The sequence below is a fragment of the Schistocerca serialis genome, chromosome 12 (genome assembly GCF_023864345.2).
Source record: "Schistocerca serialis cubense isolate TAMUIC-IGC-003099 chromosome 12, iqSchSeri2.2, whole genome shotgun sequence".
NCBI classification, from domain to species: domain Eukaryota; kingdom Metazoa; phylum Arthropoda; class Insecta; order Orthoptera; family Acrididae; genus Schistocerca; species Schistocerca serialis.
Genome location: NC_064649.1, coordinates 159,429,455 through 159,450,994, shown reverse-complemented (window position 1 = coordinate 159,450,994; position 21,540 = coordinate 159,429,455). Strand labels below are relative to the sequence as shown.

Below are 21,540 nucleotides of genomic sequence, written 5' to 3'. Positions count from 1 at the left end.
TGAGTGTGGGAGAGAGAGAGGAGAGTCGCGAACTAGCTTTGATTGGAGGCGGTTATGCGGGATGTGACTTTTCGCGTTATGTGTAAGATGAAGTCTTGGGATGACTTCCGCGTTATGGTCTAGTGTTAATGGTATCTGGTAGTGACCAGAAAGTGTTTATGAAAACTTTAGAGTGTTGTGATAATTCGTTCCGACGAAAATCGCAAGTGAACTTTGAATTATATAGCGTGGTGGTACTGAGTATATTCTTACTGAGTATTTTATGATGAGCATAAACTTTAACTAAAGACAACCACTGAATATTGTGTGCAGAAGTAATTGGCCGATCATTGACTGTGTTACAAGTAATTGGTTTCGGAATTTGGGAAGGTAAAAGTTCTGGCTGTTTAAGGTATGGTGATAACTGTGAGCAGAAACTTTAGTAATTTTCGTAAATGTGGGTTGATGATCTTGCTTAACGGCAATAAAGATCTATTGAAGGTTTAGATTTGAACTTCATGTTTAAAGTACAAGTGACATCCCCTTTCCGAATCATTTCTTTAAAGTACATAGAAAATTTTCAGCAAATTTTACTTATAGCGGCCTCCGGTGTGTAGCTATGACGTTACAGTTCCCTCAACACTGCTTTTCTGTGATCTCGTAGGTAGCTGCAGTCAGGAGTTTACGTGCGAAGATCTACTGCTGTAAAGAGGTAGGTGAACAAAAATTATAAAAGAAATTGCAATGCAGCAGCAACGTATAATCCGTCGCAATTGGTGCATCGCATGCACGCACATAAAAAATCCGTTGCACTTTGAATGTTTATGGTTTTATATACCAACGTAGAATTTCCCGGCACTTAAGAAAACGAAACTCAGGGGGAAAAACACGTTTTGAAATACCCTTGATGTGCAGCAACATGTACACAGGTATAAATTAGAATTCCACCAAATACCGCACGTCACTTTCCGAAGCACTGAAATCGAGATTGCGATCCGCTTTTGTAAGCCAGTCACAGCTTATGTCACTTGATCTCGCCAGCTGACGACAGAATAGGACACGTGATGTAGTCAGCCAATAGCAAGATCAAGTAGCGCAAACACACAAATAAGAAAAGTTAATGGTTTAAATTAATATACATAGCATTCACGTATAATATTGGTCTCGAATATTAATAAGCTGGAAGAGAAGCTAAGCTTCCACATATAATGTTGATCTTATTTGCGCATGTTACACTTTAAGATACATCACACAAATGTGCTAGTAAAATTTTTAATAATGACGTAAATGACTGATCTTCTGGGCTCGAAATTCTTCTAAATGGTCGACCTCAAAGAGTTTTTAAATGAGAGTCAAACGCTTTGTGATTTAAGAAATTCGTCGTACATTCTCGCACGTAGTTCATTTTGTTTAAAAGGAAATGTGGTTTGAATGTAACGCTTTTCAAACCACCATCTGCAATATTTTCCTGTGACCTGTTAGAAATGGTTCCGTTTCAACAGTTGGAAGAGAGCGCCAGATAATAGGCGTCACCGCGCTTGCGCAGCTACAATGATACAGGAAGCCCATATGTTCGTACGTGGAAAACATTAAAAGATCTTACATTATGTCATAAAAGAAACAAGATATCAGAGAATACTTCAAGAGCATCGAAATTTCGTGACCCATACTAAAATGCACAATTCGGCCTGAATGCACATTCATACGTCCAGATTTGTATGTAAATTTTCTTGGAGTACCAGTACTGTATTATCTCATGTTTGGTTCTTTATTACAGCATAATGCCATACATGCACTTGAAATGCAGCGAACAGTTGAAACTAGCAAATAGTGTGAAATTAAACACTTTGTTTCAAATAAAGCAGAAAAGATTAATGAAAGCCAAATCTCTTTACTAAACCGACAAAAATAACTTCATTGTTCTGCAAGGCAATTAATGCTTGACTGTGAGGAAGGAGCAAATAAAATCTAAAACAAGTACCATATTTAGCCTTCCGTAATTATTCGAACGTATTTTAATTCATTTGATAACTCCCAGCCGCAAAAATCTGTTTGTTATCATTTAATGTGAGAGCAATACACTAAGAGGAAGCAACCAAATCACTAAACGTAAACACAGGTCACGTGGAGATGATCCATCTCCCCACCACAACTCGGACTGCTCTGGGCATCAGTGCCAGATTTACTATATTTCTGAACCGGGGCAATATTAAGTAGTGGCATCCAGCCATACCTCTGTAACCAGAAGCGAAAGAAGGTTTACGCAACTCAACTGCGCATGCGCAAGAGCCCGCCCACGACTGCTCAAACGAATCTAATTTAAACAGTTGTCAAGTCACGATCATCGGAGGCAATTTGTCGTTATGAAGCATAGTCTTCCTAAAGCCTTTGACACACTGTGCTGTTGGCAGACGCTTGTATGAGCACTATGTTTTGCTGTTGTATACGGCGCATTTCCTTTGCAACTTAACTTTTATTCTCGTCCCCCCCCCCCCCCCCCCCCCCCTCTCTTTCATGTTTTGTTGCTGCAGTATTATTCTGCAATAGCGGGATACAGTAATATCCTTTGTTAGAGTATTGGTTCTTACTGGTCAAAATTACAAAAATTTAACTGAAAACTAAAACAATGATAAATTCCCGGAATTCTAAATAATTCCCGGGATTCTAAACAATTCCCGGGTTTTTCCCAAATCTCCCAGTTGTCCCGGGTCGTATACACCCTGTGGACGGTCCGAAACTTCCACGAGGCGCTAAACGGTGAAGCGATGCGGTCACTACAGAGGAGACTGCGTCGGCTCCTTCTGCTGTCTGCACCTCGGAGGTTTTTCTGACTCCGATATCCTGAGCTGACTCGTTTGTGAGAAGAGGTGAGAAAAATTTTACTCCTGGGTCAATCGAGGAGTTCCCAGTGACTGACACATAATATTTACGTTGTGAAAGGTAGAATACCCAATAACACTGTGCACGTATTTTCAGAGCCTGAAGTACCGCGACCCTGTGTGTAGTTGAGACATCTGGCAGCAGCTATTCATCTAACATATTACGGTAAACTACTGTACCCTTTTTTTCCCTAAAGTAACACTTGAAACTTTTTAGTGATGTAGTGAAAACTCATTGACTTCAGTAATTCCCATGAGTTCTGCTACCCATCTCAGGTCTTTAGTTACTCTTATAAAAACACTGAGCTTCTTCATCGTATCAGTAAAGTGAAAAGCACACTTGCCACATAAAAATATCCACAGTTTCTTCATCTTAGTGCTACAAGTGCACATAAAATGATTTAAGGACTTTCACCCTGAGGTTCTTAATTCACAAGCGCACAAACTTTTGTGGAGAGTGGAGCTCTAAACTAGCACATGCAGTCAACATTTTAAGAACGTATCTCTCTCTCTCTCTCTCTCTATCCGCCCCCTCCCACCCCGCAACACACACACACACACACACACACACACACACACACCACACACACACACACACACACATCCCGTGCTGTCGGATGTATAAGGTATCCCACGACAGTATACAGACAGTTTACATAAGTTCTTTACTCTTACCATGAACAGAAGCCCTTTTTGGTGGTTGTTAACTGTACTGCTCTCTACCAAACTACAGTGCACAGCAATAAGAGAATTTGTTATTGCAGAACACCAGCTCCACCTAGCTAGTGGACATGCTCAACTGATGTAGAAGGTCCAAAGCGGTATGTTGATATTATGAAGACAAATACAAGTGAAGGTTGTAAGTTTTCTACTTAAATTAGCACGTAACGGTTTTGCTGGCTCACTGCTAGGCTAAAAACGCAAAATTCCCTGAGTTTTTATGAAATTCCTGAAATTCCCTCAGATTTTCCCTGATTTTTCAAGAAAAAATGTTTGTTTGTTGTTTGTTGTGGTCTTCAGTTCAGAGACTGGTTTGATGCAGGTTTCCATGCTACTCTATCCCGTGCAAGCTTCTTCATCTCCCAGTAACTACTGCAGCCTACATCCTTCTGAATCTGCTTAGTGTATTCATCTCTTGGTCTCCCTCTACGATTTTTACCCTCCACGCTGCCCTCCAATGCTAAATTGGTGATCCCTTGATGCCTCAGAATATGTCCTACCAACCGATCCCTTCTTCTTCTCAAGTTGTGCCACAAATTCCTCTTCTCCCCAATTTTATTCAGTACTTCCTCATTAGTTATGTGATCTACCCATCTAATCATCAGCATTCTTCTGTAGCACCACATTTCGAAAGCTTCTATTCTCTTCTTGTCTAAACTATTTATCGTCCATTTTTCACTTCCATACATGACCACACTCCATACAAATACTTTCAGAAACGACTTCCTGACACTTAAATCTATACTCGATGTAAACAAATTTCTCTTCTTCAGAAACGCTTTCCTTGCTATTGCCAGTCTACATTTTATATCCTCTCTACTTCGACCATTATCAATTACTTTGCTCTCCAAATAGCAAAATTCCTTTACTATTTTAAGTGTCTCATTTCCTAATCTAATTCCCTCAGCATCACCTGAGTTAATTCGACTACATTCCATTATCCTCGTTTTGCTTTTGTTGATGTTCATCTTATAGCCTCCTTTCAAGACACTGTCCATTCTGTTCAACTGCTCTTGCAAGTCCTTTACTGTCTGTGACAGAATTACAATGTCATCGGCGAACCTCAAAGTTTTTATTTCTTCTCCGTGGATTTACATACCTACTCCGAATTTTTGTTTCCTTTACTGCTTGCTCAATATCTAGATTGAATAACATCGGGGAGAGGCTACAACTATCTCTCACTCCCTTCCCAACCACTGCTTCCCTTTTGTGTCCCTCGACTCTTATAACTGCCATCTGGTTTCTGTACAAATTGTAAATAGCCTTTCCCTCCCTGTATTTTACCCCTGCCACCCTTAGAATTTGAAAGAGTGTATTCCAGTCAACATTGTCAAAAGCTTTCTCTAAGTCTAAAAATGCTAGATACATAGGTTTGCCTTTCCTTAAATGTAATTGACTGATAATTCCAGATACTTCGGAAGACTTGTCTCTCTGGTTATTATTTACAATGTGTATGACTCATATAGCAGAAAGTATCGAAAACTCTTTAACAGTGTTTGCAGATGATGTGGTTATCTATGTGAAAGTGGCAACACCAGAGGACAGTACTAATCTGCAGAATTAATGCTTTAACAGTTGACCCTAAATGTCAATAAATGTAACGTTATCATCTTGAGCTTGAAACTCTTCTGTCCATGTGTCACACACACACACACACACACACACACACACACACACACAATCCTCCACATGAAATTGAAATTTGTTTGAGTTGTAAATATTTGTCAAGTATTATCGCTTTTCTGACATGTTCTACATCCTCACTATGGATCAATTGGAATGAAAGTAAATCTAATCTAATCTAATGGTAGGGATAACCATAACATGCACTGTTGTAAACTTTCAAAGTAAATAACTGTTGTGCATTAAGTTTTACATGGTTGCAGATGACAAACTGTGAAACAAACCAAGTGTATTAAATTGCATAAACGCCAGGAAATCCACAACATGTGGCGACAAGGTACATACACACAAAAATTGTCTGCTTTTCAAGTATGTAAATACTGTCTTTAAAAACTCAAATTTGTGTGTGTACCAGTAATAAAAGACATTTTTTGTGTTGTATAGAAGACAGCAAAAAACTCACTGACGGTACTGAAATTTCAGCGAAACATATCAGAGGGCAGAGTCGGTGGGGGGTACGGTGGGGGGTGGGAGGTAGGGGTAGAAATGGAAGAAAAGGAAGAAGATTGTATTTTGGTCAAGGTGTAATGTCTCCAAAAACGAAGCTAAATGTAACATATTGATCAATCGTAGACAAATAAATCCACTACTGTACAACTACACTATTGATGAAAAATTGCCGGAGAGAGTGTCTATTGTAAAACACCTCCGAGTAACTATACAGAGAGGCTTTAACTGGACTGTCCACACGAAACAAACAGCACGAAAAGCAGATGCCAAACTGAGATTCACAGGAAGAATCTTAAGGAAATACAATACATCAAGGAAGTGACTTACAAAGCCCTATCCTGATAGATTCTTGTTTACAATCTGAGACCCTTACCAAGTAGGACTGATAAGAGATAGAGAAGATCCAACAAGGAGCAGTGCTTCTCGTCACACTATCGTTTCGTTGGCATGAGAGTGTCGCACGACTGATTGATAAACTCCAGTGTCAGATGGTACAAATGATACACGAGAGGCTTTGTGCATCACACAGAAGTTTACTATTGCAATTTTGTGTGAGTGCTTTCCGAAATGACAACAATAAGAAAATTTGAGAATTTAGAGCCAATACAGAGCTTTATCAACAATCGTTCTTGTGGCACGCCATTCGTGAGTGGAAAATGAATTGGGGGGATGAGGGGAGGGGATGTGTTAGTGGTGCCAAAAGTACCTCTAGCACACATTATTGGGTGGCTTGTAGAGTATGATGTAGATATAGATAAACTGCTGCCTCCTCCGATCTACTACATAGTTACTGTTTATATGATATTAGTAGCTTAATATTTACTTTATTGCAAACCTATTTTTAAATAAAATAATTTTCACCTCTATAAATATAGTCCAATTCATAGGCATTATACAAATTTACAATAAACACTGCTATCTGCAACATAGCTACCAGATATTTGGGTAATTTGTAGAAAGAGTGGCGAAAGAGGTATGCCTGTACTTCGTAGTGATTCCCAATTTCTTTCTTTGTGTTAGATGGGAGCATACTGATTATCTTACTACTACAGTACATAAGCCCATTCTAAACTCCGGACAACGTGGCAAAGCCGACAACAAAATTATTTCTGTGTCTCGTATCACGACCAAGTATATTGCACTTCTTTATCGTCGGAAAAAAAAAAAAAAAAAAAAAAAAAAAAAAAAAAAAAAAAAAAGCATTAAGGGGTAAATGTACTGGGAAATGAGTGAAAGAATTTTGAGATCCTCAAAAATGCTTCCACGAAGTGTGTGATTATCTACTTTACACAATATTCCTGCTCCTCGCATCTGCTAAACAGACACTTTATCTACTTTAGGTGCTCTGTCTAGAAGATAATGCCACAAGACGACAGGGAAAGATAAACCGACACACTCATCTTCGGGTCAGCACAGTGGGCGAAATTTCTGAAGGCAGAATGCACCGAACCGTGCTTCACGATCAGCTCATCCGCGAGTCAACTCCATTTTAACGCGCTATCTGGCTGACCCTTGCAGAATTTTACACATTGTGCTTCACAGCACAACCAAATGCAGCACACACACTCGCCTATTTTTCAGAATTTAGTATGTCATAAGGTGATTGTAAAATATGTCAGTGTTGTTTGTAGAAACAGAGCTTAAAGAGATTGACAGTACTTAGCCACTGACCTGAGTTGGGGCACAGCTCACAGATGGGGTCGACGACGCCGGCGCGGCACGCCTCGCAGAACCAGGGCTCCGTCGAGCAGGAGGACACTGTACTGGAGACGCTCGCCGCATCCGACACTCCGTAGCAGCCTGCAACACGTGCAGAGTTACTGCAGTCGCGATGACAATGTGTGAATCTATGGCTCGTCGGATTGCGTAGTGTAAATTCCGCAGTATTTCCCCTGAGACGACTGCCCGTCACTAGCGCACGAACTAGTCGACCGTAGGTGTATTTATATTTGAGCAGTCGCAGTCGTGCGTGGTGTCGTGCTCCGTCACACACTCCTGTACACGGAGTATGTGGCATTTCCGATCCCGACAGCATAGCGGGTGAGCTACGGTATCTGGGGACAGCTTTCTGGCAGAACTGTCAATCGCAAAAAACAAATGCATCGCTATTTCCAGCTAAAGGGAGTTCGGAAGAGGGAACAAAATAAAAAAACTGAGGGACCCACTATTGCAGTGTTCTTGCTGTTTTTGGTGACAGTTCTCCAAAAATCAGCAAAATCTTGAATGGATGTAACACGAAATACACCTTCTGGCTGCCCGTGAAACTGCTGCATCTTTGGATGCCAATCTCGGCTGTGAGAATGGAATTGTGAACCCCTGTCAAAGATCACAGTTTGTAGTAATTAACGAGAAGTCATCTAGAGGAATGGGAGTAATATCTTCAGTACTGCGTCAAATGTTACAGAACCTCTGCTTTTCTTAATCTGTATAAATGATTTTAGAGACAATCCAACACCTCTCTTAGATTGTCTGCACATGAGACTGCCATTTAAGGTCTAGTAAAGTCATCAGGAGATCAAAATCAACTGTAAAATTAGCTATATAAGACATTCACACAGGGTGAAAAGTGACAATTGACAGTAAGCAACAAAAACTGTGAGATCCTTGACATGACTATTAAAAAAAATGCATTAAATTTTCAGTTACACAATAAATTACACACATTTGAATGTTTTTGAGTCAGAAAAATACTAGGGGATTAAGTTATATGATTACAACCAACTTAAACCAGGTTGGCAGCCCTGCACAAGCCCGCACGTACGGAGACAGAGCTCTTGTGAAAGATAAGTAATTTAGGTTGTAATTAATTGTAGTTGAACACTTTTAACTAGTTAAATACATTCTTTAGTGTACTCTTCAAGCTCACCATTAAAAGTTTTTCTTTTATTTTCATAGTGTTCTGGTAATCGCGAAAAGTTCGTTTGTTTACTTACGGCTGCTTAGGCCTAATTTTTCGAGTGTGCATATTTAGCATTATACCACAATTGCAAGTGCATTTACTGTAGTTTAACTGATTAAATACGTTCATTAGAGTGCTTTTCAAGCTCGCCATTAAAGGTTTTTTCTTTTATTTGCGTACTGTTCCAGTAATCGCGAAAAGTTCGTTTTGTTCATATTTCGCAGCTTTGCCTTACTTTCCGAGTGTGCATATTTAGTGTTTTACCGCAATCTTAAGTGCATTTGGTATAGATTAACTAATTAAATACTTTAATTAGTGTGCTCTTCAAGCTCGCCATTAAAGGTTTTTCTTTTATTTGAGTATTCTTCCAGTAATTGCAAAAAGTTCGTTTTGGTTACATTTGGCTGTTTAGGCCTAATTTTTTATCGTGCATATTTAGCATTATACCACATATTTAAATGCATTTGGTAATAGTTTACTTACATATTAGTTTCCTAAACATATTTAGTGTCCTTTTGCATCTGTATTTAATATATTATCATTATCACTTAGTAAATCTCTTAGCTAATTTCTAAACTACCATGGATACTAAGAGTGTGAGCTGCAGTAGGAAAGTTAGTTCAGGGGTTTTGTGCAGTTGTTGTCACATGTGGTTTCATTGGGGACATTGTAGCGGTGTGGGAATTGGGGAAGCAAATGAGACTATTCCATTCTTTTGCAGGGTTTTCTCAAGAGATAGGAGTATAGCTGAACAGGAGGAGAAAATTAGAGCCCTTCAGGCTAATTAGGGCAGAGCAAGGGAGGAACTGAAGGGGTTAAGAGGGGAGGAGGGCAAACAGCGGTGGGAAGTGGAAGCTGGGAACAGGGGCCACAGAAAGAGGACAGTGTCTGACAGTTTCCCAATTGGCACAACCAATAGATTTGCCTTCCTACCACAGTTAAGTAAGGAAGAGGCCCCAGTAGAAGAAGATGTAGTTAAGATGTAACAGAATCTCACTAGGAAACCAACTGTTTCAAAAGAAGTAGAAAATAAGAGGAAAGTTCTGTTGGTAGGTAGCAGCCCTGGAAGAGGTGTGGGCCAGATTTTGCAGGAAAACTTAGGTGACAGGTACCAGGTCACAAACTTTTTCAAGCCAAGTGCATGTCTTAGCCAGGTGGTAGAGGATACAGGATCCTTGTGCAAGGGTTTCTCAAAGCAGGATCATGTGATGATAGTGGGTGGAGTGGGAAACAGTATTGATAGGGATCAGAGCAACAATATTGAGTGTGACTTGGTGAAAAAAGCCTCTGCAACGACCCATACCAATGTTGGGCTGGTGCCTGCTTTTGTGCGGCACGATCAGCCCCAGTTGAACCCCTCTCTCAGGAGGGTAAATATGGAGTTGGACCAGTTGCGTAGGGAGGCCACTCCGTCAGACACTGGATTGGTTCCTGTCGAGGTTATTGATAGGGGGGATTTCACAAGGCATGGCCTACACCTCAATAGGAAAAGGAAGGGTAAACTGACAGGGTTGTTAGCGAAATCCATTAAGGGCAGACACTAGTACTCCTGGATGTATCTCTTTTTTAGGCTAATATCAGTGTCCAATGAGAAGTTCAGGCAGGCAGCTGCTAAAGAGGTCCAAAACTCACAAGATTCTCACAACAGGAAAGTAAATAATAATGTTACCATATTTAACCAAAATATTGGTGGATTAAAGAAAAAAGTAGATTCTCACAAACGTAAAGTAAAAAATAATGTTACCATTTTTCACCAAAATATTCCGGGATTGAAGAATAAAGTAGATGAGCTCCTGGTTTGTTTAGATGACATTGAAGCTTATAATGTAATAGATATACTATGCCTGTCTGAGCATCACATTGTGTCTGATGTGGAAAAGGTAAATATCAGTGGTTGTAAACTAGCTGCACATTGAGTAGAGAGAATAAGGTGAGAGGAGGAGTTGCCACATATGTCAAAAGTTATCACTGGGTAAAAAGCTTAGATACAAAATAGCTTTGTCTAGAGCAACATATAGAAGCATGTGCCTGCCAACTTAAACTGAAGGAGGGCTCTTTTATAATTGTAACAGTATACAGGTCCCCTTCAGGAAACTTTCATTTATTCCTGGAAAACTTGGCTGCCTTGTTGCGCTATCTGTCGTATAGGGGAAAGCAAATTATTATTTGTGGGGACTTCAATGTTGATTCACTGAAAGTGGGTAATAGGAAGAATGACCTGGAAGTCGTGCTCGGTTCTTTCAGTTTGACATCTGTCATTAATTTTCCTACTCGGGTAGTAAAGGACAGCAGCACATTGATAGATAATACTTTTATAGACCAAGATAAGTTTAATAACATAAATTCTTGTCCTGTTGAGAATGGCCTTTCTGATCATGGTGCTCAGCTAGTTACAGTATATGACATAGCTCCATTCAGTAATTCAAAACTACCCTTAATGACTCAACAATTAGAAATTTCAGAGAAAATCATCAGCAGTTAGACTGGGATGAGGTGTACAAGGAACCCGATGCTAATTTAAAATATAACTTATTTCATGGTACACTTGTAAGAGAATTTGAAAACTGTTTCCCAAAGAAAGTAGTTAAATCTAATTATGAGAAACCATGCAAAAAGCCTTGGATTACTAGAGGAATAAAAATATCTTGTAACCACAAAAGGGAACTGTATCTAACAACAAGAAAGAGTAATGACCCAAAAACAGCCAAATATTATAAAAACTACTGTGCTACATTAAGAAAGGTTATTAAAAAGTCCAGAAGAATGTGCATCATGTCTGAGATTAATACCTCTGATAACAAAATCAAAACAATTTGGAATATTATGACATGGGAGTACAGGATGACAGCATTACGGAGGAGGAGATTAGTGTTTAACGTCCCGTCGACAACGAGGTCATTAGAGACGGAGCGCAAGCTCGGATGAGGGAAGGATGGGGAAGGAAGTCGGCCGTGCCCTTTCAAAGGAACCATCCCGGCATTTGCCTGAAGCAATTTAGGGAAATCACGGAAAACCTAAATCAGGATGGCCGGAGACGGGATTGAACCGTCGTCCTCCCGAATGCGAGTCCAGTGTGCTAACCACTGTGCCACCTCACTCGGTGATGACGGCATTACCATCAAAGCGAATGGAAACTTGACAAACAACAAGCTGGAAGTCGAAAACATTTTGAATAATCATTTTTTAAATGTTGTGTTGAAAATAGGATCTAAATGTTCATTAAAAGAAGAAGCAAGGCAGTTAATGGAAGAGGCCTTATCCACACCATTTGATACAATTGAAATTCCACCCACCTCTCCTTCTGAAATTAGGAAGATAATAAACTCTCTCAAGAATAGAGGCTCACATGGAATTGATGGCATTTCCAGCAGGATAATAAAAGCTTGTTCCCAAGAGATAAGTGGGATTCTTAGCCACATATGTAATAGATCTCTGAAGCAGGGCATTTTCCCAGATAGAATTAAGTAAGCCATTGTCAAACCACTGCATAAAAAAGGAGATACGTCTGATGTTAACAACTACTGCCCAATCTCTCTTCTGACTGCCTTATCCAAAATTCTTGAAAAAGGAATGTATAGTAGAGTAGCTTCACACCTTTGTAAAAATAAAGATTTAACAAAATGTCAGTTTGGTTTCCAGAAAGGTTTCTCAACGGAAAATACTATATATACTTTCACTAATTAAATATTAAATACTCTGAGTAACTGGAAGTCACCTTTTGGGATTTTTTGTGATCTCTCAAAGGCTTTTTATTGTGTAAACCATGGAATACTTCTAGATAAGCTCAGGTACTATGGTATGAATGGGACAGTGCTCAAATGGTTTAAATCATACCTAACTGGAAGAGTGCAGAAAGCTGAAATAAGCAGTTCACATAATATGCAAAAAAACTGGTGATTTCTCAAACTGGGGACCAATCAAGAATGGGGTGCCACAAGGTTCGGTTTTGGGTCCTCTGCCGTTCTTAAAATATATTAATGTGTTTCCATTCTATATTCACGAAGATGCAAAGCTGGTACTTTTTGCCAATGATACAAGTATAGCTATCACACCCGACAGACACGAATTAACTGGTAAAATTGTAAACGGTGTTTTTCAAAAAATCATTACCTGGTTCTTTTCAAATGGGCTCTCATTAAACTTTGACAAAACACAGTACATACAGTTCCACACAGTGAATGGAATGACACCTTTAATAAATGTAGACTTCGATCAGAAATCGGTAGCTAAGGTAGAATATTCCAAATTTCTATGCGTATGCATTGATGAGGGGTTGAACTGGAAAAAACACACTGAAGATCTGCTGAAACGTTTGAGTTCAGCTACTTATGCTATTAGGGTCATAGCAAATTTTGGCGATACACATCTCCGTCAATTAGCTTACCATGCCTACATTCATTCTCTGCTTTCGTATGGCATCATATTCTGGGGTAACTCATCATTGAGTAAAAGAGTGTTCATTGCACAAGAGCGTGTAATCAGAATAAATGCTGGAGCTCATCCAAAATCATCCTGCAGACACTTATTTAAAGAGCTAGAAATCTTCACTGTAGCCTCACAATATATACATCCACTTATGAAATTTGTTATTAACAATCCGAACGAATTCAAAAGTAATAGCAGTGTACATGGCTACAACACTAGGAGAAAGGATGATCTTCACTACTCAAGCTTAAATCTAACTTTGGCTCAGAAGGGGGTAAATTATGCTGCCACAAAAGTCTTTGGTCACTTACCTCATAGCATCAAAAGTCTGACAAATAGCCATATAGCATTTAAAAGAATTTCTTAATGGCAGCTCCTTCTACTCATTAGATGAATTTTTGGATATAGTAAGTGGATAATTTCCCCAACCCCCACAAATATTTTGTGTAATGTAGTATCTTGTATAGACACCTTTTATTAATCTGACACGTTCCACATCATTACGAAGTGTCATAACCATGATCTATGGAAGAAGTACTAATCTAATCTAACCTAATCTTTAAACTAGAACCACCTGGCAGAATACTTGGAAGGTGCAACAATCCTAGAACAATGACCGCCTGTATTACGCTCGTCCACCTACTGCCACACAGTATCGCATTCTTTCCACATAAAAGTTAGGCAGCTTGTTTCGTATTATTGCAAAATAGAAGACAGAGTCAGAATGGAAAACATTAAAATAAAGAGATTTTTCACTTTGAGAAAATCTTTTCACGATATTTCAATCACAAACTTGCTCCTCCAAATACCAAAATATTTTGTAGAGCCCCACCTAAAGGGAGGGAAATGACTAATGTGATAAAATTCGATAATGGAAAATCCAGGATGTAATATAACAGTATTATGAAAAGGATAGTTGCTACTCACCATTTAGCGGAGATGCTGAGTCACAGGTAGGAATGACAAAAAGACTGTCAGGAGATGAACTTTCAGCCAACAAGGCGTTTGTCAGAGGTAGAGTGCACACGCGTGCCCCCCCCCCCCCCCCCCCACACACACACACACACAGCACACAGAGGCAACTTACACACATGACTGAAATCTTCTCTGGCTGCTGAGGCCTCATCAGGAAGAGACTGCAGTCACGCGTGTGTGAGAGAGTTGCGTTTCCACGAGTGTGTGTGTGTGTGTGTGTGTGTGTGTGTGTGTGTGTGTGTACTTTCTACCTCCGACGAAAGCCTCATTGGCCAAAAGCTGATTTTCGGACAGTCTTTTTGTTGTGCTTATCTACCCCTCAGCATCTCTACAATAGGATGAGTAGCAACTATCCTTTTCATAATATTGTTACATAGTGATAAAATGAGAGAAATGAGAATTTGCACACAAATATTTAAATGTCCATTTTCTCTGAGTGCTAATTGAGAGTGGAAGAGTTGAGAAATAGTCTGAAGGAAGTTCCACACAGCTGCCAAACACTTCAGTGTGAATTGGAACACATATTATGTTCGAGCGTAATTACTTTTCTGGAAACTAGAAATCTACTCTGTAGGAATCAGCACGGGTTTTGAAAAAGACGATCGTGTGAAACCCAGCTCGCGCTATTCGTCCACGAGACTCAGAGGGCCGTAGACACGGATTCCCAGGTAGATGTCGTGTTTCTTGACAAACGCAAGGTGTTCGATACAGTTCCCCACAGTCGTTTAATGAACAAAGTAAGAGCATATGGACTATCAGATCAATTGTGTGATTGGATTGAAGAGTTCCTAGATAACAGAACGCAGCACATCATTCTCAATGGAGAGAAGTCTTCCAAAAAAAGAGTGATTTCAGGTGTGCTGCAGGGGAGTGTCGTAGGACCGTTGCTATTCACAATATACATAAATGACCTTGTGGATAACATCGGAAGTTCAGTGAGACTTTTTGCAGATGACGCTGTGGTGTATCGAGAGGTTGTAACAATGGAAAATTGTACTGAATTGCAGGAGGATCTGCAGCGAATTGACGAACGGTGCAGGGAATGGCAATTGAATCTCAATATAGACAAGTGTAATGTGTTGCGAATACATAGAAAGATAGATCCCATATCATTTAGCTAAAGTATAGCAGGTCAGCAACTGGAAGCAGTAATTTCCATAAATTATCTGGGAGTACACATTAGGAGTGATTTAAAATGGAATGATCATATAAAGTTGATCGTTGGTAAAGCAGATGCCAGACTGAGATTCATTGGAAGAATCCTAAGGAAATGCAATCCGAAAACAAAGGAAGGAGGTTACAATACGCTTGTTCGCCCACTGCATGAATACTGCTCAGCAGTGTGGGATCCGTACCAGATAGGGTTGATAGAAGAGATAGGGAAGATCCAACGGAGAGTAGCGCGCTTCGTAACAGGATCGTTTAGTAATCGCGAAAGCGTTACAGAGATGATAGATAAACTCCAGTGGAAGACTGTGCAGGAGAGACGCTCAGTAGCTCGGTATGGGCTTTTGTCGAAGTTTCGAGAACATACCTTCACCGAGGAGTCAAGCAGTATATTGCTCCCTCCTACGTATATCTCGTGAAGATGCCATGAGGATAAAATCAGAGAGATTAGAGACCACACAGAGGCATACCGACAATCCTTCTTCTCCACGAACAATACGAGACTGGAATAGAAGGGATAGAGGTACTCAAGGTACCCTCCGCCACACACCGTCAGGTGGCTTGCAGAGTATGGATGTAGATGTAGAATTGCAGAGTAATGGTGTATATACTGCTGTAGGTCTCAACCTTTGGAATGGAGGCCCAGATAAATCTCCAGTGACACAGCACTGCCTCGGCTCAGGACACTGGACGATGTACGAGAAGAGACAGATTAATCATCTCAGTTTGGTCATTTCGGCAATTACGATGGCAGGTAACTTGAGATACCAGACGAGCACAGCCCGGAGTTCTGCACTGGCCACCGTCAGATTGCGTCGACGGAAATGGGGGCATCCGGTGACGGCCCCACCATAGGGCAGTGGAAGACTTGCACAGCAACCTACTCCGTTTCGGATCCCAGCCACAATGGTGTCCGACAGTGGCACTGGGTAGCCGGAACGTGCACGGAGGATTGCAGATCGATTCCCAAACGAACTACAACACCTCCACGGCGCGGTCCCCGACCGCTGCAGTCCCTACGTGTCAAGCAGCTGGCTCGGGACAATACTGTGGAATGTAGTCCATCAACAAAGCAGGTGGCTTACAAAACACTCATTCGACCTATACTTGAGTATTGCTCATCAGTGTGGGATCCGTACCGGATCGGGTTCACAGAGGAGATAGAGAAGATCGAAAGAAGAGCGGCGCGTTTTGTCACAGGGTTACTTGGTAAGTGTGATAGCGTTATGGAGATGTTTAGCAAACTTGAGTGGCAGACTCTGCAAGACAGGCGCTCTGCATCGCGGTGTAAATGCTGTCCAGGTTTCGAGAGGGTGCGTTTCTGGATGAGGTATTGAATATATTGCTTCCCCCTACTTATACCTCCCGAGGAGATCACGAATGTAAAATTAGAGAGATTCGAGCGCATACGGAGGCTTTCCGGCAGTCGTTCTTCCCGCGAACCATACGCGACGAACAGGAAAGGGAAGTAATGACAGTGGCAAGTAAAGTGCCCTCCACCACACACTGTTGGGTGGCTTGCGGAATATAAATGTAGATGTAGATGTACAAGATGCGGTACGGTGGCAGACACGAGTGATCTGCCGGAGAAACTGGAAGAGTGACAATTTAGCGGGACTTTGAATTTCGCCACGCTACACTTGTTCCCTCAGATATAAATTATACAGTCGCAGCTGTATGAGCGGTCGACAGCAGAGAAAATATATAAGAAAATGAAGGTACAAAAATTGTAACACTTTTTGTTTTCCACCCGCTCTTGTCTCTGGAGAGCAGAAGCTTAACTTACTTATTAGCTAGTCTTGGTCGGATGAAGACGAAAAAACTTATTGATGTGCAGACATATTGTGGAAGTTTGTATGAAATTCGAAGGATGGAAGCAGCAACGTAAAATACATTGCATTCAATATCAAGACGGTTTTGATTTGTATACATTAGTAATTCCTGGACAATGAAATTTATTTCGAAATTTCGGAGCAGCTAAGACTTTTCACGCAGAAATGAAGCAGGAGATTTTTGGAGAACAAAACCTGGACGCCGCACGAGAGAAGACACGTTAACATGGTAAAGGATCTATGCCATTTCCCCCTGTTAATCACATTTTGTTATTCTCTGTTCTCTTTCAAATAATTTTTGTAGTGGAAATTGGTTTGATTTTTGCTCAGAAATGCCACAAGGACCACCCCAAGAATAGCTTTTCCGAATCACGAAGTTTGATAACTTTTCTGTAATATTAAGTCCAATTTGCATTTCATTCTTTCCCATTTTCACAGTCATTAACGATTTTAAAACCCCCTTTTTTATTCACCATTTCTTCCCACATTTTCAATCTTTTCTTTTCTTCTCGTTTTCTTTTTTATTAACCGCTACAACAATAATACAAATAGCGTGAATAATAATCGCGCAATTTTTATTTTGAATTTCCAGACCTCACATAGGTTACAATGTAATAAGCTAGGGATTAAAGTCTGAAAAACAATCTGATGTCGAAAAAACAGTCACAACGATTTACTAATTACGACAGATGTGGAGAAGACAATTAATATTTACATTTCTTCTACCATATTAGCATCTGTCTGGATCTTGTCATACTCAATATGGCTGGCTTTACTACTGTTTTGTGTTACACATGGTCAGACACATAATACACTCACGTCAGATTCAACTTTTAAGATGTAGAATTGTTATCAAAGTATATGTGACAAAGCTACAGAAAATTTAAATTTTCGTTCTTTCTACCTCAGACCTTCACCAATCTGGGAATACAATCTATCTGCAGCCATTTGTCGCACTTAAACATAAATAAAATTTTGTAAGCTACAGTCATAATGTGGAATGCTAAGAACTGATTAAAAATTACCTTCGTGAACAGTCACGCCGCAACCGTCACACTCCACAATTTCGTTGGCGTCGTCACTTCGGTCGCCGAGGCAGCCACAGCAGATTAGTATTTTCAGAGCGTCTTTGGCATCAAACTGTAAAACGAGTACGAAGTGTCGAGAATTGGGAGTATTTGTAGTGCAGACACTAATAATTTTCAGCATGGGAATCTGTACACAGAACAGTTGCAGTTCTCAGTTATTTCTTCTACTGTGTGAGGAACATTTCAGACACTCTATAATCGTTAATACGTATTTAGGCCAAAACGTTTACTGTCCACTGGGGTGATATCGGTACACTACTCGGGGTTTTACTTATATTTGAGTACCAGGTGTACCGGTATGAAATGAGCGTTTGTTTGTTGTTGTGAAAATGAAACACTAATTTTGAATTGAAAAGTAAAAACATTTTATTCAAAGTACTGACCATTGCTTTCTATACATTTTGACCACCTTTCTGGCAATTTGTGGACACCACGCCAATAGAAATGTTCATCTTATGAAGCAAACCAATCAAACACCCAATTTTCGACTTCTTCGTAGGAATCAAAGTATTCTTCGGCCTATGCGTGTCCCATTGATGAAAACAAATGGTAGTCGGAAGGGGCCAAGTCTGGTGAATACGGCGGGTGGGGTAGCAGCTCCCAGCCAAGTGTTTTGATTGTATCCTGAACCAGTTTTGTTTTGTGTGCATTGTCGTGTAAAAAAATTACTTTGCCATGTCTTCTGCCCCTTCTGGTCTTTCTTCAATCAATGCATAGTTCAAATTGATCATTTGTTGTCTGTAGCGATTAGTATTCACAGTTTCACCGGGTTTTAGAAGCTCATGATACACCACACCTTTCTGATCCCACCAAACACAGAGCACTGCCTTCTTGTCGGATCGATCTGGTATTGCATTCGATGTTGATGGTTGTCCCGGATAAACCCACGATTTTTCCCATTTAGGATTCTTAAAATAAATCCATTTTTCATCGCCAGTAACAATTCGATGCAAAATTGATTTTCTTTCATGTCTCTGAAGCAAAATTTGAGAAATGGTTTTTTGGTTTTCCATCTGTCTTTCATTCAATTCATGTGGTACCCATTTTCCACACTTCTGGATCTTTCTCACAGCTTTAAATTGGTCACAAACTGTTTACTGTGCAACATTTAGCATTGCTGCCATTTGCTTCTAAGTATCATCTTCATCCAATATTGCTTGCAATTCGGTGTCTTCGAACTTTTTTGGTGGTCTTCCACGTTCCCATTTCTTACATCAAAGTCTTATTTCTGAACCATTGAAACCATCTTTTGCATGTTGCTTCTGATAGAGCATGATCACCATATGCCTCGACAAGCATTCGATGCGACTCTGCAGCTCTTTTTATTTATTTTTTTTTTTTTTCAAATGAAAACAAAAAATTAATACTTTCTGCAAATCATCACTTTCTGGTACAAAATTCGACACTGTTAACACGATGAAAACATATGATGTTGTTTGTTCCATGACTTGATGTATACATTCCACGTGGGAAAAATATATCTAAAAACAAAGATGACGAGACTTACCAAACAAAAGCGCTGGCAGGTCGATAGACACACAAACAAACACAAACATACACACAAAATTCTAGCTTTCGCAACCAACGGTTGCTTCATCAGGAAAGAGGGAAGGAGAGGGAAAGACAAAAGGATGTGGGTTTTAAGGGAGAGGGTAAGTAGTCATTCCAATCCCGGGAGCGGAAAGACTTACCTTAGGGGGAAAAAAAGGAAAGGTATACACTCGCACACACACGCATATCCCCAATATGTGTCCCCAATATGCGTGTGTGTGCGAGTGTATACCTGTCCTTTTTTCCCCCTAAGGTAAGTCTTTCTGCTCCCGGGATTGGAATGACTCCTTACCCTCTCCCTTAAAACCCACATCCTTTCGTCTTTCCCTCTCCTTCCCTTTTTCCTGATGAAGCAACTGTGGGTTGCGAAAGCTAGAATTTTGTGTGTATGTTTGTATTTGTTTGTGTGTCTATCAACCTGCCAGCGCTTTCGTTTGGTAAGTCACATCTTCTTTGTTTTTAGATATATTTTTCCCATGTGGAATGTTTCAAAAATTAGGGCTCGTTCGCAACAAATGTTCCCTATCGACACATTTGTACCTTAACACTCATTTCATACCGGTACACCTGGTAAAATTGTAAACCCTTCAATTACATTTCTCCACAGAATGTGGAGATGACCTGGTGCTTTAAAAATTTTGAAAAGCAGGTACGGCTGGACTTATATTCGATGGAAATGTCAATTAAAAGTACCCCGAAAGTTAAATTTATACAATAAAATGCAGAAATCAAATGAAAGAATTGAAAAATTTCAAATTAGAGGAGGCACTGAGTGGCAAACAGCCCTATTTCAAAGTTTTAGAATTCTGTACACAGCTGGAGCAGCAACCTCTGAATGAAATATTCTTCTAGAAATAGTAAAACAACCAATCAGTTACAAATTGGAGGGTTTATTAAAACCCCTTTACCTCGGTTTCAACGTTTACAAAAACATCATCTTCAGAATGAAAATAAGGATATCCGAGCAAGTTAACAGTGAAAATACAATCATATCTCATTACGAATACACGTACATATTCAGACTTACTGAATTATACAATGAGACACAGCTATGTTAACATACAGGTGAAGAGTGTCATCAGATACAAATTTTTACCTCTGTATTAAATTAAAACAAGCGTACCCTGGTTACTGTCATACAGCACTGCCTCACCGAAGCACAGATGACGCACTAGCATCACATACACAACGCTTGTGCTGAGGAGAGCTACTCGCAAGAGTAGGCACCGGCATTATGTGCAAGGAGGGTGTACGACAGTCACTGAAACTTTATCATGCTGAAGTTGCTTCAAAGGTTAAAATTTAAATTATGAGATTATTTAGCTAATGACATCACAACAAATAGTAAGTGACCATCTAAATAAAGTCACTGTGATAAAAGCAAATTACATAAAATTGAATAGTGTGAACAGAAACAATAGTAAAAGAATCTGGACAGGGAGGGGGTGGGGAGGTGGGGGGGGGGGGGCGTAGAGTTTAAAGGGGAGAAACAAAATCTTACCCATTTCCCCCACATTTACTTAACAGATGCTCTTCTAAAGTCTCCCTGTCTGTTCTATGTAATACTTAAGGCAGTCACTACATATAATTTCCTAAAAACCAGGATTTGTGAAATGATTTAATTACAGATAAATGCTTTTTGGGAACAATGCTTTTCTAAAGGAGTCGAGAGAAATAATACTCTTCAAAATAGAACCACTTCTAATGTATTTACAAAGATATCTGCTAATATTCCAGCTATCAGACATGCCATAGTTAAACTGAATGGTTGTTCGTACAGTTTCCCACTGAACTGAACATAATTGTAATTCGGTACTGTCTGTAATAAAGTCAACAGTTCAGATACTTGCACAGCTCAGTTATATTTACTTACTTTTAATGCACATTACATA

The 21,540-nt window shown here is 39.9% G+C and overlaps 1 protein-coding gene across 2 annotated transcripts in view; it reads right to left on the bottom strand.

Annotated features, from left to right (window-relative positions):
• Positions 1–21,540, bottom strand: part of LOC126428467 (PHD finger protein 14) — a 187,096-nt gene that overhangs the window by 121,521 nt on the left and 44,035 nt on the right. For both annotated transcript variants that reach the window (XM_050090401.1, XM_050090402.1), the window contains exons 4-5: positions 18,035–18,149; positions 7,383–7,511 (exon numbers count right to left, since the gene is read on the bottom strand). In XM_050090401.1, the coding sequence (XP_049946358.1) occupies positions 7,383–7,511; positions 18,035–18,149 (244 nt within the window). The remainder of the gene's footprint in view (positions 1–7,382; positions 7,512–18,034; positions 18,150–21,540) is intronic.